This window comes from Eupeodes corollae, chromosome 2 (assembly GCF_945859685.1).
Source record: "Eupeodes corollae chromosome 2, idEupCoro1.1, whole genome shotgun sequence".
Classification (NCBI taxonomy): Eukaryota; Metazoa; Arthropoda; class Insecta; order Diptera; family Syrphidae; genus Eupeodes; species Eupeodes corollae.
In genome coordinates this window covers 72,398,445-72,417,336 of record NC_079148.1, presented here as the reverse complement: position 1 = coordinate 72,417,336, position 18,892 = coordinate 72,398,445, and the positions used below count along the sequence as shown (strand labels likewise).

The window sequence follows — 18,892 nt, the reverse complement described above, 5'->3', positions numbered from 1 at the left end:
ATTGTTACGTGATACCAAACCGATATAATTTTGAAACCAATTCAAACAACTTTTTTTTTTTATAAATTAAAAGAACTCAAAAAGAAATTTTACGAACAAGAACTGATTTTTTATCAAAAAATATAGGCTGGGATGTGACCCACACTGATAACTTCCCATACCGTCTGTCATTTGTCTTGCTTAAAAGTTTGTCTATGTACTCGCATCAATTTTTACCAAATTTGCGTACTATTTTTTGTAGATTAAATTTTTTATGAAAAAGCGGACTCTTGGATTCTTATATACAAATTACTGAATATCGAAAACAATATTTTCTGTGAAATTTTTGAAAAGCTATTTGAGTCGAAAGTAAATTTTTACCAAGTTTTAGTATTGTTTTTTTTTAGAGTTTTATTTTTTGTAAAAAAACTGGCAATTCGATTTTTTTCAAAATTTGTCCTAATGTTGAAAACAATATTTCTTATAAGTAAAAATTAGTAAGTACCTATTATCTTAAATTTTTGTAAAGATATTTGAATCGATATTCAATTTTACCAACTTTGAGTAATGTTTTTTTTTAGATTTTTATTTTTTATAAAAAAAAACTGTCAATTCGATTTTTCTCAAAATTTTATCAGATTTTAAAAAACATTATTCTTTGTTGCACAAAATTGTTTTGGAGATGAAATCATATTTTAGTCGTAAAATTTTCGAGGTGACAAATTTGTTTTCAGATTTTTTGATTTATAAAAAAAACCGTTGAATGGATTTTGTTCAAAAAAATTACTTCTTTGATACCACGTTACAATATATTATATAAAATTTAATTCAAGTCTCTACCGTTTTTGATTCGTAAGATATTTGGGGTTAACCAAAATTTTCACCTTTTTTTCAAACTGCTTTGGTAAAAAAAACACCCACGCAATTTTCTTGAGAGCCTTTTCTGCATCTTTCTGCCTTATTGTCTGTATAACAAAATGTAATGGACGCCGAAAAAAACGTCACGAACGTATGTACGTACGAACTACGTGCACACGCACGCACACACATCTTTCTAAAAATCTTTTATTTCGACTCTAAGGACCTTGAAACGTCGAGAAATGTCAAAATTTTAAATTTGACAAATCGGACCCATTACAATAACTTCCTTTGGGAAGTTAATAAATAAATGCAACAAAGAATAACGTTTTTAGACGTACTTTCATAGACATTTTTTTTAAAATAATAATAAAAATCTAAAAAAACAACACAAAAAAGTTCTTAAAAATGTTTTTCGTCTTAGACATATTTTTAAAAATTAAAGATATTGCCGTCAAACTAATTCTATTTTATAAAAATTTATTTTTAAATATTCAGCAAAATTTTTGTGACGATCGAATTGACAATCCTTTTACAAAAAATAAAACATTACGAAAAATAAATAAATTAGGTGGCGAAACAGTCTTTTGAAAACCAAGGTGCCAAGTGACTTACAACTCTCAATCATTCTTGTGTTCGAGTACTATTGTCAGGGATGGAGTGGACCTACAGTTTTAAGCCAAATCCGAACAGCTTATTTGAGGAAGCACTTTTCATGACAAGAATTGCTCTTGGAGAATTTGTCAATTCCTCGCAAGAGGCAGTACCCGTGAAAAAAACTTTAGGTGGTACAAGCAGGGATTTAACCCAAAGCCTCGGGCATGATAGTCAAACGCACCAACCGTCATGCCACGTTTACTTCAAAACATTACGAAAACTTGGTAAAAATTGATTTTTGACTCGAATATCTTTTCAAAAATTAAATTTATTGAGTTTAAACAAATTTCATCTGATACAAAATCTGGTTTTCAACATTTAGATACATTTTGAGCAAAATGGAATTGATAGTTTACTTCCCAAAAATAAAAACCTTAAAATTAATAAATTACTAAATGTTTTTTGACTCAAATATATTTTTAAAAATTTAAAAGATGGGCTTCAAACTAATTTCATATCAAAGAAAAATATTCTTTTCGACATGCAGTGAAATATTTATGTTTCATAAATATTAAAATCTACAAAAAATAGTACACCAAATTGGTAAAACTAGTTATTTGATTCTCGATATCTCGTGAATAAACAGAAGTATTGACTTCAAAATAATTTCATTCTGTGAAAAATTTAATCTGTATTTGTTTATATAAAAATGCAAATTTTCAAAAAATGTTACATTGGTATTGGTTTTCGACTAAAAATCTCGTTATCAAAAATAGATTTTAAAATCAACTATTTTGTCATATGCAAAATATTGTAGATAATGTTTAGTAAAAATTCAAGTGACAACCTTTTTAATCAAACACGAAAACCTACGAAAAGAACAAAAATCTAATAAGGAATGGGTTTTGACTCAAGTATAACGAGACAGATTTTGATTTAAATTAATTATTGCACACAAAATATTGTTATAAATATTTTGTTAAAGTTTCAAGCAAGACAAATCAAGAAGTGGGGTGGGAAGTTATCAGTGTGGGTCGCACTCCAGCCTCTACTGTAATTTGTTTTTAAGTTAAATAAAGCCTAAGGAAAAAGGGTTGGAAGGAGTTTCCTTGGATTTATTATTAACGTTAAATTCTACACAATAAATGGTAAACTTTGGATAGAATCTTGGACTACATTGGCTCGAGTACTGATTGATTCTATACTTAGAATAAGAGAAGACTTTAAATAGTTAAAAATTACAAACAAATGGCTTATCACATATCTTATATAATATGATTTTTTTACAAATCTACATTGAAAATCACTTTTATTTTCCTTTTACGAAAACCATGTAAATCCGTGAAATAAGTTTGCAAACACTGAATCAAGAAAAGGTTTAAATATTGTAAATGCTTTTTACAAACTGCAAGACAACACAAAACTTTTTTTTGTCAACCTCTATCTTTAAGTTAGTGGAATTCGATCTCAATTTCCCATAGAAATCAGTTACGATACAGATAAAAATACCACATAATTTAAATACCAAATACAAATTCATTTAATTTATTATTTGGTGACAAATTCGTATAACAAAAATGTTTATTTTTTTAAATTTGACACCTTAGCGAAGTTCAAATGGCGTGTAACTAAACAAATAGATGTCACAAGGCTACAGTGGCACACAACTTTTTAAAAATTAGAAAAAAACTCAGACCTGAAGGTTTTGATTTTATGTTTTCATAAGTTAACACCGCTTCTCCTGAGATACGTTCAAATTTTTGTTTTCAACGACATCAAAGAAGTATAAAGTAAGATATGGTGGTGGTATTTTAATGACAAAAACGGGTTAGTCCAACTTCGTATCATATAATCTTTTTTTCAAGGTTCTACTTCAAGCTTTGAAAAAAGTTAGAAGTGTTTTCGAAAGCAAAATATGGTACTTACCTTTAATATACAGACTTTTAATAGACCTCCATATACTGAGAAACTGTCAGTATTTTGTAAATGTATAATATACACTGAGTTACAAAAAAGTAGCGCTCCTTGAAACTTCGCAATAATTTCAAATATGTAAAAACCGTTGTTTTTCTTAAAAATTATTTATTAATTTATATACCAAATAAACAAATGGGAACACATTTTAAATAAACCATAAAATAAATTAGTTTTTGTTCACTGAGTAGTGGGTATTGTCTCCCATCTGTCCCAGCGTTAATTTGCCTCGGCATACCTTGAATAAGGTTTTTTACGATCGTGTCATCCGAATTACCCCACTCCTCAATCTGACCAGATCTCAGCCCACTTAGAGTCTCGTCAAGAGCAGTTAGCTTTCTTTTCATTTTTTCCAGCAGATCCGAAATATTTTCGATGTTATTCATGTTCAGGGTCATGGCAAGCCAAGCTATCACATCGATTTATACTTCTTTCAAACAGTCTGTAATGCACCTGGCAACGTGAGGTCTCGCGTTGTCTAGAATCAGCAAGAAATTTGTATACCATTAAATAGTTCAAAATGTTGGTGATGTTATAATTGTATTTCATTGATCATTCCACTATGCACAGCCCAATTATTGTTACACGAAGATACCTCCCAGAATTTTTCCCGCTGGGAAACTGTGGTCGAATGGTATCTCCCACCTGATCTTTTCTACAACATTTTACGTCCATCTGGCAAGCGTAGACAAAACCTGGACTTAACAGTGAATAGAACTATACCATAGTCTGCCACGGTTCAATCTTGGTGAAGGCGTGTAAATTCCATTCGCTCGTTCTGTATCGCCAGTCTTGGTATACGATCATATCACTCTTTATTAAACGCCGAACCACCATTTTAGCATTCAAAGTAATCATTCTCACTGATTAAAGTCTGCAAGACAGTTCAAACGCTGTTAAGTGACGATCTCTAAGGCTTTGAAGCACCTCTCTGCAAAAATAAAGAGGTGCAAAATCAAAATAATAACAATTCATCATAAAGTATTACTGCGCCACTCCTCCCATTGTTTGAGACTATTATATCCCATTTTCAAACATTTTTTTATTTAAAATACACACTGAACTATCCCACTGTATATTCATGGTCTCAATGAAGAAAACCAAAATGTTATTCAAAAAATAATTCACTAATCATTTTCAACCGGAAAGCTTGATTGGTAAAAATCTATAAAAGTCTGCGTTTGTGGCCACTTCTGGTTTATTCGTTCGCTAGTGAGTTTGCTTCCGCAAAGATGAAGCTTTTATTTGTATTTTGTTGTTTAAGCGCCGGTTGTATTTTATGGACCGAAGCAAGTCCATTTCTATTTAATCTACAAAAAAATGTTCAAATCCGTAAGAATTGTTGAATTTAATAATTTTTAAATAAGTTATATTTTAATTGTTTATTTACATTTCTTTCTTAGAAAGACAACCAGTAGTACGTCAACAAGGTTTCAACTTTGGATTTGGGGGTATAATCTCAAAATGGTTCCCTAGTATAGTTGTTAATAAGCAATTCGGAACAAGAAGACCGAAAGCATCACAACGACCAGTAATCGAAGTGACAACAGTTTTTGAGCCATCTGGTGACCTTGACAAGGAAGATGTAACAACATCAACCACCACAAAGTTACCTGCAGAAGTTATCGACATTTTCGGTGAGAAACCGTCATCGAGTTCAAGTGAGAGTCCAGTTGATGAAGTAGAAAAAGACTCATCAACAACAACAACCACAACAACAACCGAGGAGCCTTCAGAAGAAGTTAACAACTATACGGAAGAAGAAACTACATCAACATCAACAACAACTGCATTGCCTTTCGAAGAAATCGAACCATTCACCGAAAGCAAGACTTCAACAACAACAACAGAATTACCTTTTGAGGAAACTGAACCTGAGACTAACCCCTCATCAAATGAAAGTGAAGGTTCTGAGCTTTCTACCGACATCAAAACTTCAACCACCACAACAACAACCACAACAGAATCAACTTATGAGGAAATCGAAAATAACAATGAGAATGCGTCTTCTTTAACTGAAGGTTCTCAATATGTCACTGATAGTAAAACCTCAACCACAGAAATACCATCCGAAGGAAACAGTGATGCTTCAACAACATCAAATGCTGAGTCACTAATAAATTCCATTGGATTTACAACAGAGGGTTATACCACATCAAGTTCCTCAAGTTCCACAGAAGATAGCAAACCAGATGTCGAATACCTGCCCTCAGGCTCAGATAAGGAAGAAGTAGCTGATATCAAGCCAACGACCTACAGACCACTTTATGTTCCCACAACATTTACCACAACTACAACAACTACAACGATTGCCCCTTGGAAAGAGACACCTGCTAACATTGTTAATACTGGAGGTTATGTTGATGTAAACAAACCCATTGAATCCTACGTATATGTCCGTCCTCAGGTATCGTTTGAAGATATTCAGCTAAACGAAGTATCACCCAAGGCTAGACCCTTCGAGAGTATATCTCTAGTTGGTACAACCAGTAATGGAAAACGAGTCGAAAGAACTTACAAGCCCCAACCTGAGCCTATCGGGGTAATCAATGAAAGACCCAGAGTAACCTTCTATTCGAATTACTAGTGAGAAGATAGGTTTGCTTGCGAGTTTCTATTCCAATTCCGATTAACTCCTATAAGAAGTTAAAAAAAAAACCGAAAGACTGAGATGGAAAAATTCTTAAATTATGGACAAACACGAATAAAATATTCCGAGATGACTAATTTTAAGCTTTTGTATGCTTTACTTTGATTTGAATGAAATGTCAAGGTGAAATAAAAATTATTGTTTTTTTTTAGAAAAAAAAGAAGAAAATTACTTCCTAGTTTTGATTTTATGGAGTTATGGTAATTTAATTGTTTGTTGTTGTATTTTTGTTTTTAAGATAAAGGTTATTTTTTGTGAAATTGTGAACTTCTAGAATACAAATCTGGTTTAGTTTAGCTGAGAATCAATAATTGATTTGGGGCGTTGCAAGATTAGTTCTTAGAAATTTATCTATCTTTATAGAAAAAAGTTTGTTGCTAGGTTAACCAGAAATAAAAAAAAGCGAGCTGTTATGGAAGTTGTTTCTTTTTTTGGAAGCTTATGGCGCGTTAAAGAAGACTTTTATGAAATTTTTAATCTCGATCACACACATCCGGCAACAAAGTTGTTTTTTAAATAAGAACGAATTATAGGCAAAATAATCTATAAATAAACATAAAATAATTAAAATTATTTAAACGTTATTAGTATAATTTTTATTTTTTATCAAATTACAATTTTTCAGTTGTATTTACGTTTCATTTTTTAGGGTAGCCCGAAGTTTGAAAAGCTCTTCCATTGTATTTATAAACGTTGGTATTACAGTTAACATATCACACAAAAAATGTTATTTGCTTATTGGAAATTAAACTGGAGCTCTGGATGTCGAATTCGATAACAGATAAAAATACTATTCTCAGAACGGAAAATGTTAATATAAATTAATAATTATTAAATTTATATATTTGCCATCTTTAACAGTGTTTCTCTTCAACAACCCTTGCGGTCTTGTGTTTTTGATATACTCTTTGTAAAGAATGATTTTTTAGCTATTATCTTTTTGGCAACACTGGTTTAAACAGTTTACATACGTTTCGTGTTTTGGTTCATTGTTAAACATATTCAGTTTGGTCTATAATTTAACCATGAATCGTCTTACAAACGAAGAACGCTTTCAAATTATTGAATTTTATTATCAAAATGCGTGCTCTGCTGTTAAGAAAGTTCATCCCGCACTTCTTGCAGGGAGCGACGAAGCTCATTTTTGGCTCAATGGGTGCGTAAATAATCAGAATTGTCGATTTTGGAATGAATATCAGTCAGAAGCGTTAAAAGAGCTACCAATGGATCCACAAAAAGTCACAGTTTGATGCGGTTTATGGGCTGGTGGCATCATTGGACCGTACTTTTTCAAAGATGATGCGAGAGGTAATGTAACTGTGAATGGTGAGCGCTACCGTGAGATGATATCCAACTCTTCTTTGCCCAAAATGCAAGAGCTTGACTTGTATGACATGTTGTTTCAACACACAATGGACTTATTCGAGAGGCGAGTTCGGTGAACATTTTATTTCACGTTCGGGACCAGCCAATTGGCCGCATAGATCGCGCCATTAAACGCCTTTAGATTATTTTATGTAACGCTATGTTAAAACTCATGTTTATGCAGACAAGCCCGCTTCAATTGTCACATTGGAAGGCAGCATTTATTCGTGAGTCAAGGTCAACATTTGCATGAAATAATCTTCAAACATAAAATTATATGGACCGTACTTTCGATTCAAATAAAGATTACATGCATTTTTCTAAATTTTATGTCTTTTTTTAACTTTCCTATAGCTTTTTAAAAATCACGCTATATAATATTGGTCTCCAAAAGAATATGAAGATTCTTAATTACACGGAATATCTGCTAAACTTTTGACCAAAATTAGTAGCAGATTTTTATTTTACATTTAGTTATCACTTATGACTGTCATGCTAAAGGTCTTGTTTTTTATAATCCCTGCTTACCCACCAAAATTTTTCAGGAGTTCTGCCTCTTGTGAGAATTGGCAAATCCTCCAAGAGCAATTCTTGCCACAAAAAGTTATGCCGGAATAGGCATACAAACTTGAGATCCCCTCCATCCCTCAAATGACTTGCACAAAGAAAAGGTTGAGAGCTGTAAGTCACTAGGCCATATATAGTTCTTAAATGTATCACCCATTAAAACTGTATGAATGTACATAAACGAATAGAAGCAATAGTGAAGCTTTATACGAATCCTAGGGGTTCTTAAGGTTCAAGGTAGGTACAAATATTATACAAAAAAAAGAGGTTGGGATGCGACACACGCTAATAACTTAACATAAGGTCTGTCGATTTGTCTTGCTTAAAAATTTGTAGGTTTTCGTGTTTTGTTAAAAAAGTTGTCGTTTGAATTATTCTAAAAAATTAAATTAATAAGTTGGAAGACATAATCTCAAATTTTTGAAAAGATACCGTTGTTAAGTTTTTTTAGGTTTTTAGTTTTTTTTTTTGTAAAAAAAACTGTCAATTCGATTTCTCTCAAAATTTTACCCAATGTTAAAAACTTTATTTTTCGTTGAACAAAATTGTTTGGAGATAAAATTAGTTTTTGTTAAAAATTTTTCGAGTTGACAAATATTTAATTTCAGTTTTCTTATTTATAAAAAAAAAACCGTTAATTGTAGTTTATTCAAAAAATATATTTGTTTGGTATCGCGTTGCAATACATAACATTAAATTTAATTCATGTCTCTACCGTCATTGGTTTATGAGATATTCAAGGTTAACCAAAAGGTTCACCTTTTTTTAAACTGCTCAATTTTTTGAGATCCCTTTCTGGATTATTATCTGTATAACAAAATTTATTTGAAGTCGATATCTCTTCTTGTTTTAGAGCTATGGGTGACGAAAAAAAAGCGTTCCAAACGTACGAATGTACGTATAAAACGCACGCACAGACATCTTTCTTAAAATTTTTTATTTAGACTCTATTGAACTTGAAACATCTTGAAATGTCAAAATTTTAAAATTCTGGGATGGAAAAAGCGCTGATAAATTCCCATTCAGCCTGTCAATTTTTTTAAAACTTAAAAAAAAATATTAATGCCAATATTTTGTGTGAGATATGAAATTTGAAGTCAATAACTTTCTAAAATTTTTTTTTGTCCTCTATAACTTGCGCCGAAAGACATTTCTTATTAATTTTTTTTTATAGGTTTTCATCTTTTTTTTAAAGTTGTGGTTTGAATTTTTCTAAAAAATTTACGAAAAGTTAGAAACAATATATTTAAAATGTTAAAATAAGGCTTCAAATAAATTTTGTTTTACCGCTTATAACACAGAAAGAAATGACTTTTAAAAACATGTATTGGTTATTTGTTTTTAATGTAGCAATTTTTTATAAAAGTAAAAATTTTGGATGATCCAAAATGTCGCACAAACCAATAACGCTTACAGCTATGTCGGCTCAAATATCTTACAAAAAAAGGATACTTCCTTCAAAATAATTGTATCCAACGTTTTTGACATTTGGTAAAATTTTGAGAAAAATTAAAGCAACTTTTTGTACAAAAAATAAGAAAAAACATAACTTAAATTTGCTGAACATTTATTTTTCACTCAAATATCTTGGAAAATATGTATATATGTACTTAGTTCAAAATGTTTTCGTACAGCAGCTTAATTTTAGTTTTTTTTGAAAAAAAGTATTAGTAATAAATCAAAATACGTTTGTGTTTCCACCTTTACCTTTCTACCAAATTTTAAAAAAATGTGATTGTGATGTTCAAAATACTTGTTCAATAATAATACTTATTTATACTTATTTTATCTGTGTACATTGGCTTCAAACTAATTTCTTTTGACAAAAAATACTGTTTTTAACATTCAGTTAAATTTTATCCAAAAAACATTTTTCTATAAAATTTAAATCTACAAAAACACTACACAGAATTGGTAAAAATTTATGTTCGATTCTTGATACCTCGAAAATAAAATAAAGTCTTTAACTTCAAAATTATTTATTTGTTAAATCAAGATATCTACTCTAAGGATCTGTACTTTCAATGTCAAGACACTTTCCTCAGATGAAAAACAGGAAGAATTGAGACAAGCGCTGGAGAAAATTAAATGGGACATTATAGGACTATCAGAAACAAGATTACTAGGACAAAAAATAATAAATGATGAACGTGATATCTTTTACTACGTAGGAGAAACAAAAGGCCTCTGTTGGATTCCTTATTAAAATAGAACTTAAAGCAAAAATAGCTGACATCAAGTTACATTATGAAAGAATGTGTAGCATACAATTGAATATAAAAAACACGAAAATGACAATAATTCAAGTATATGCACCAACAGAAAAAGCTGATGACGAAGAGATGCTAAGGTTCTGCAACAACTTAGAGGAAATATATACAAATAACAAATCAGAAGTAATGTATGTGATTGGAGACTTTAACGCTAAGCTTGGAAAGAGACAAAACGAAGAAGAAAAGAAAAAGACCCTACGGACATGGAGAAAGAAACGAAAGAGGAGAAAGGGTAATACGATGGATCGAAGAGATGAATTTGAAATTTGGTAACTCGTTTTTCAAGAAAAAGAACGATAGAAAATGGACGTGGATATCACCGAATGGTAAAATAAAAAATTAAAAGACCTGATTCTGAGAAACAAAATTGAGACAGTCAAAGACATATCCTTGCTCAACAAAGTTCGACAGTGACCACAGATTAGTAAGAACAGACACTGAAAAGAAACCGACAAGTCCATTTCATCCCAAAAATTATACCCGACCAAAAAATAGTAGATTATAACCAAACATTGACAGCAAAGATAAATCAATTATCAACCTCAAATATAACGAATTAGAAAAAATCATAAAAATCTCTGCAAAACTATCAATAATGGACACCAAAACATCAAAAGATAAATTATCCAACAATACAAGAACTTAATCTCATGAAGAGATACTCTACGGACCAAGCAAAAATTACTTGACCAAGAAAAAACTGAACTAAAAGTATTAAGAAAAACTAGCAAACTACTCGTAGAAATAAAAAAAGATATAAACAAGTTCAACGAAATAATAGCTAGAGATACGATTAGACAAACAAAATCAATAAAGAAAACAAAATCATTACTTAACAGTCAACAGGAATGGATTATTAGCTTAAAAAGCCAAAATGCAAGCAACAACATAACAAATAGAAAAGAGTTAAACGAAAATGCTGCTAAGTTCTTCGAAAAACTATTCTCCTCGACCAAGCATATGACTGAAGAAGAAAATATTGAAAACATAGATATCAATCTCCTAACAACGCAAACTCCCATGGTTTAGCAAAGATAATATTGAAAGGACCATATACGATTTGAAAAAGGACAAATGCACTGGGAATGATGGAATCTCTGCAGAAATGATAATATACGGGAAAGAATTGCTTTCTGAAATCTTAACATTTACGTTCAACGAAATCATAAGAACTCAGCAAATCCCTAAGCAATGAAGAGAAACAACCATTACACTTATACATAAAGAAGGGAAAAAAGACGATTTGAACACCTATGGACCTATAAGTAACATTTCGACAATTTATAAGCTGTTTTCAAAAACAATCTACAGGAACATCAACCAAGATTTTAACAATAAACAACCTAGGGAAAAAGCTGGATTCAGAGAATTTTTCTCAACAACAGACCACCTACAGACGATGAATCAACTAATAGAAAAGTGCCATGAATTTCAACAACCAATATACCTTTTATTCATAGACTTCAGTAAAGCATTTGACAGCGTTGAACACTAAACAATATGGAAATCTCTAGAAAATCAAAATATGCACCCAAACGTTATAAGGACTATCAAAAACATATACAAACACAATGTAGCACAAATAAAAACAGAGAGTACAGGACGTAAATTTAAAATAACAAGAGGCGTCAGACAAGGAGACCCGCTTTCACCACCACTATTTAGTGCTGTTTTAGAGGATATTTTTAAAAGACGAACTGGAAGACAAAATATGGTATAAGGATATGTGGACAACTTCTAAACAACCTAAGATTTGCGGACGATTAATACTATATTAATATCAACAAAAGCTAAACATATGCAAGAAATGACAACAGAACTTACTAGCTTGTGCAAAAACTATGGACTAAAAATCAACAAATCAACGAAAATTGGTACAGTGAGGCGAAAAATCGAGACCTATAGGCTGCTTTGGGGGAGGCTTACGCCAAAAATTAAAAAGAGGCTGGGATGCGACCCACACTGATAACTTCCCATCCCGTCTGTCGATTTGCCTTGCTTAAAAGTTTGTCTAGATTTTATTTTTTATGAAAAAACGGACTGTTGGATTTTTATATAAAAATTACTGAATATCGAAAACAATATTTTCTGTAAAATAAAATAAGTTTGAAGCCAATATTTCGAAGTTTTGAAAAGATATTTGAGTCGAAAATCAATTTTTACCAACTTTCGTTTAATTTTTTGTAGGTTTTTAATTTTTTGTATAAAAACTGTCAACTCGATTTTTTTTACAAATTTTACTGAATTTTAACACCAATATTTTTTAAAAGATAAAAGTAGTTTAAAGCCACTATCTACAATTCTTGAAAAGATATTTGAGTCGAAAATCAATTTTTACCAACTATTATACATTTTTTTAGATTTTCATTTTTGTAAAAAAACTGTCAATTCGATTTTTGTCAAAATTTGTCCTAATGGTGAAAACAATATTTTTTATAAGCAAAAATTAATAGGAAGCTATTATCTCAAATTTTTAAAAAGATATTTGAGTCGAAAATCATTTAAATTTAATTCAAGTCTCTAGCGTTTTTGGTTCGTAAGACATTTAGGGTTAACCAAAATTTTCAAATTTTTTTCAAACTGCTGTGGTAAAAAACCGCCCACGCAATTTTTCTGCATCTTTCTGCCTTATTATCTGTATAACAAAATTTATTTGAAGTTGATAATGTCTTATGGTTCTTGAGCTATGGAGGACGAAAAAAACGTCGCGAACGTACGGTCGTACGTTTCAAAAAATAAAAAAACACTGCCTAAAATTTGTAAAAAAATTTTTTTGACTCAAATACCTTGGCAAAATATGCATATTGTCTTCAAACTAATTTCTTCCTACAAAAAATATTGTTTTCAACATTCAGTTAAATTTTATCTGAAAGACATTTTTGTATAAAAATTAAAATCTACAAAAATACTACAAAATAGGTAAAAATTGATGTTCTTCTCTTCTCGATACGCCGAAAACAAAAAAGGTATTGGCTTCAAAATTATTTCATCCTGTGCTAAATTGTGTTGTCAACAAAAGATAATAATCTGGGAAAAATCGAATTCGTATTTCAACTTTCAAAAAAGGGTGTTAACATTGGTCTTCGACTAAACATTTCGGGAACAAAAACTTATTAGTTACGTTTTTAGAGGAATTCAACCGACCCATTTACTTACAAAAGACTTAAACCTACATAAACAAGAAAAAACTGATAAGAACTCAAGTATTGGGAGAGCAAAGAAAGATGGTGTTTTAAAAATTGTTCATCTCACACAAAATGGTGTTATTTATATTTTAGTCAAATCAACAGTCGGGATGGGAAACTAATATCCCGACATCTTTTTAAAATTCGTGTTAAATATATTTTACCTAAGACCACAATACACTAAAATTATGAATTTTAAAATTTAAAAACAAAAGTTCAAAAGTTACAGGCATGAATATAGATAGGGCTAAAATATAAATGTTTTAATCAATTGATAAATCCTAATTAATTGATAGAGCCATTCAATCGATGTTAATTGTCATTCCATATATGCACATATAGATATGTACATACATATGTGTGTTCATGTGTATTTGTTATAATATTTACATTTTATCGATTCCGCCTTGTCCGATTATTATCTAATCAGTAAACATATATATTTAACACGTTTATTGGTGCAGTGCACTCATCATATTGGACCTTTGAACTGATTATAGATGCGAAACATAAATGTAAATGCATTTAGTATATATTCTCGATTTGACTGACATTGTTATAATTATAATTAACTTGGATAAATTAGTCTTATACTCCTGCTTACATATCAAATACTGTGAAGTGTGATAACTGATGCGGTTTTGGTTGGATACTTGAAATAAGATGATATCTTCTGTAGCTTGAGAAACTGCTTTTGTGGTCTTTTATTACTATGCCTACATTCGTATCTTCAAATTGAATCTGTGGTTCATATAGATGGGGCCTAATATGTGCTAATTTTATTAATAAGAAGAAAAACAAACAAATTTTAATATAACGCATTAATAAAAAAAATAGATAAAATATTCAAATTTTTAAGAATATTTCCAACTAAACAAGTTTAAATAGATTGTATGGTTTTAGAAAGAGATCAGAACTTAATAGTAAGGCCCGTTTTTCTCAAATGTTGCTATAAATAAGAAGTTATAGTTTTAAGTAATCATCCATCGGTAGATACATTTCTGTTAATTAGTTGTATTAGTTTAAATATTGGTCGTTTCAAATTCTGTAATAATAATTGTATATAATTTTATTCTCAAAGAGCTTTCCATTGATAAACGTGAGGATAAAAGCCGAAATACTAAATAAAATGACAAATCATCAAATCACATCACACAACAAATGACATAAAGTATCACTATTCTATGGGACCGAGCGTAGAAGTATAACATTGTGAGATTAAAGATTTAATCACAAAGTTAAAGATTGATTAAAAAAGTCTGTGATCGCTTTGATCATCAAAATTGTGAAATTGTTATTATTATGCCTTTGAAGTTCGCCAATAAAAATTCTCCTTTTAGAAATAAATAAATAAATTAGGGAATGCAACAGTCCGTTCAGAACTGGGGCTGACGGCAAAGACTGAGATTGAATCCAAGACTTCTGGCATGACACACTAATGATGACACCATGGGAATTACCTTAAACTTATTTAATATTAGCAGCTGATAAAAGAATTCAGAATGGGCAATATATGACAGCTGAGTACAATGTTGATTAAAAAACTCTAATTTTGAGTTCTTCATCTTTTTTTTTTATTCTAAATTGGTCTCTCGAACTTTCACAATCAAAATTCTGAATCTAAAATTTGAGGCATTTCTTAAGAAATAGCTTCAAGAACGAAAGATTCTTAATGACTGGTAATATGGCTTTCGTAGCAATAGATATACTGGTGATCTTATGGTTTATCTCAGCGAACATTGGTGCGAATTTTACATTGTTTTGGAGAATGTAAGATTATTGCAATTGATATTTCAAAGGCATTTGATTCAGTTTAGCAGCAAGATCTATTAGCGAAATTGAGTTTTTGGTATTAATTAATCTCTTCTTTTTGGCTTAAAAATTACCTTCGGACCGTTCAATGCAATAAGTATTGAACGGGTTCAAAACTGATATTAACAAAATAAACGCTGGTGTGCCTCAGGGCTCCGTTTTGAGTCCGACGCTCTTCCTTATTTTCATAAATTATCTTTTGCCTGAAACATGTAAACTTCTAAATTGTTTTGCTGATGACAGTACAGTTCTCCATATTCGTTTTTACATTCCTTTCCTTTTCCTTTGGCTATGGACTATCAACGGCATTGTCCAATGGGGACTCATGCTCTCTACGGTCACAAAAGCGAAAACCCTCCCCCAAACCCACTATCCATGAGTATTACTTGCATCGAGGAGAATTAACAGCTTTCAGTTTTAGATAGGTATGCTCATCACGGACCATCTCTTGTGGAGTGATCACATATATGTATGATGCCGCCCAGAATGCTGCTATGTGTATAGGTTTTCTACGTCGATGTAAAAAGTTCTTAGCCCTTCTGATCTGGCCGTTGTCTAACTGAAATTTTAGTATCTCTCAAGCACCGCCGTAAAGTTTTATGTCTGTTATTATTTTATTGCTACTTTCATAAGCAATACTCTAATGAAATAGTCAGTCACATTCCTGCCCTCAAACAATTCAACTGTAATACCCGTTCTTCTAGGAATACTCATCAGTTTATAAAGCACAGAGATTCTTTCTTTAGTTGCACAACACGAATGTGGAATGCTTTACCATACTCAATATTTCTCACTTCTTACATTGTGCAGACTTTCAAAACCAATGTGCATCGGTATCTTCTTTCTAATTCATTCCACCCTTCTTAATTTCTTGCAACTGTGTTTAGTCATAATAAGGGTATTCAATACCCCTTGAATGGGCGTGCATATAATATAAAAACAACAAAATTGCAGAACCTTAAAATTGTACCTAAAACTCGAGCTACAACGGTATTGCACAAGCATTTAAATTGTTACTTACGACTTCAAATCTGACTTACGATACATGCGAAAAATTAAAATTTAGTGCGATATGGCGCCAAACACATTTGAATTTAAAAATCTTTGAAAAAATAGTTGTAATCCAGTAACTTTGCTATAAAGATTCGGTATTTCTATTTTTTGGTTACTTGTTTAGGACATAAGGCCCAATAAAATGTCAAAGTTTGCGACCTTTAGTGCCAAACAAATATTGTCCAAAAATCATAAAATGTTAACATATAGTTAACGCTATTTTAAAGTTATCCAATTTAAGTTCTCAGTCGAGGCTAAGTATCTAAGTCTTATTTGAGACAAAAAAACAAAAGAGTTAACAATGCTTAACTGCACTGTACTTTCTCTTTTGCTAAATAGTTATTGATAATAAATCGGGCTTAGAACTCCGAACTACACATTGCTTATATAAAACGGTAATCAGAACGATCTAAATTTAAGTTGTGGCAGTCGAGAAAAAGCTACAAAACGCGACAAACTAAATAAACTCCAACGTTTAACACCTCTTGATAGACTTAGCAAACAAATAGCTACAAGCTCTGCTAAAATTGGCCTCTCTGTAATTCTTAAGTATTTATAGTCAATTCCAAAGCACACAGACTACATCATCCCCCAACTGCAATTCGACAGAAACTTCGAGATTTCTATACCTCCCAGATTTTTTTGGGAGGATAGGTAATTCCTGGAAGATGAGTCAATCCATTTTTACACAGATGGATTAAAAACAAATGAAGGGGCTGGTGGACGTGTGTACTATGAAAGACTTAAGTTTTGGCGATAAAAGAAGTCTTGTCCTGGCTTAAAGAAAACGTAATATCAACCTCTGATGTCCGTATTTTCTCAGGACTCTGTTTCTACAAACTCAATAACAGTCCACAACTGTCGATCATATCTAATTTATATGGCAAAGCAGTTTAATATTCACCTTTCCTGGTTTCCGTACCATAGAGACATTCCAGGAAATTTCAAAGTAGATGAACGCGCTAAAAATGGTACAGTACAACCTATTCTATCACAGTTGGCTAATGCTAGCATACCAATCGCTATATGTAAACTATTGCTAATGCAAGAAGCTATGAAGGTGGAAAAACATTACCACGTATCAACTCAGGAAAAACATCTGGCTTATTCTCAAATGACTCTTCAGAAGCTGTATAGAGATGAGACATTGAACAACGACGTCTTGGACAAAACATCACTATGGACACTTTCGTTCATCTAAAATCACCATATATAAGACACTTATCATCCCGGTTCTCATTTATGGCGCTGAGGCCTGGACTCTATCAAATAATATCGAAACATTTAACTAGTTTTCGAATCTTCCATCGCAAAGTATAGCATCGCTTAAGCTTAAAACTATTTCAAAAACAAATTTTTTCATATGATTTTGAAGCCCAGGACCGGGAATGGCGCTTAAAATTGAATTCCTAAAAAACATACCTATAAAGTCTATTGCAACAAATTTTTCCTAAAACCACATAGTAAACCATATCTTTTTCTACCAATCACTAAACTTTATTTTTATTTCTAAATCAAGACCATACCATTATTGCATTTGATATTAGCTTGATTATGATTATGATTGTATGTCAGCTTATCAATGTTAGAAAAGATACTTTTTTGTACTAACTTTATTTTGTTTTTTATTAATTTTATTTCAATATCTCCTAAATGGTTAAGCGAATGAAAAATTATTAAGACAAACATTTTAGCAAATTTTATGCTTAGCTATTTTTGTAAAGGTATTAAAACCAAAGGACTTATAGAAACAAAAATAATCAAGAAAAAATTATTTTCGAAACTGTTGCAAATCCATAACTGCTACACGGACACGAGATCTTGTGAGACTTTTAACATAATTCTTAGAACAGCAAAAGGAAGGTTAAAATACATTTGAATCATTATCGTTCCGAGGTTGAGCCGTTTTTTCGCCTAATTTTATTGGTCTGGTAAGGTCCATAAGGGACACTATGTCAACAGCAGTTCCTGCTCCTTTTGTTTTATTTTATTTAAATTTAACCTAAAAAGTATAAATTCAGTGAAAACAATTTTTAAATACAGAAGTTCTTATATTTTTCAAAACAATTAATCAATTTGTATCGTTTACTATCATAGAGCTATTGGACTTGCGAGGAACAATCAGTTTGACAGCTGATAGCTTTAGTATGACGATGCAGTGACTGATTCGGCCCTGATTTAAAATCAAAACAATTTCATATTTCGTAGACTGGCGTTCTTGCCATCTCGTAAAACTTAAGAAAAAACAACTGACAATTACTTAAAAAAATTAAGTCCTACGTACTAGGTAGGTAGGTACTTTGAAAAGATGCGTTCTATGATTGTTAAATTTCACCTTAGTTATGCGGCAAATAAATCTGTCATTTATTTTTCGGTAAAATACATATTTTTGTTTTTATATTTGATTTGTGTTGAGTGTGTTCTTTTCTTTTGGGATCAATAACTTTCTTTGATAGCTCTCTAGAAGCAGGATAACATATTTGAATTTTTGTTTTGGATGGCTTATCTTATGGGTTTTGTTTAATGTAATGATTGTAACGAAAAATTCAATTTTAATAAATTTTTGTCACCACTTCATG

The 18,892-nt window shown here is 31.1% G+C and overlaps 1 protein-coding gene across 1 annotated transcript; it reads left to right on the top strand.

Annotated features, from left to right (window-relative positions):
- Positions 1-4,611: 4,611 nt before the first annotated feature.
- LOC129946899 (uncharacterized) lies at positions 4,612-6,229 on the top strand. Its single transcript, XM_056057270.1, has 2 exons — positions 4,612-4,740; positions 4,812-6,229. The coding sequence occupies exons 1-2, from the start codon at positions 4,641-4,643 to the stop codon at positions 5,993-5,995; spliced, it is 1,284 nt and encodes a 427-aa protein (XP_055913245.1). The 5' UTR covers positions 4,612-4,640; the 3' UTR covers positions 5,996-6,229.
- Positions 6,230-18,892: the final 12,663 nt, after the last annotated feature.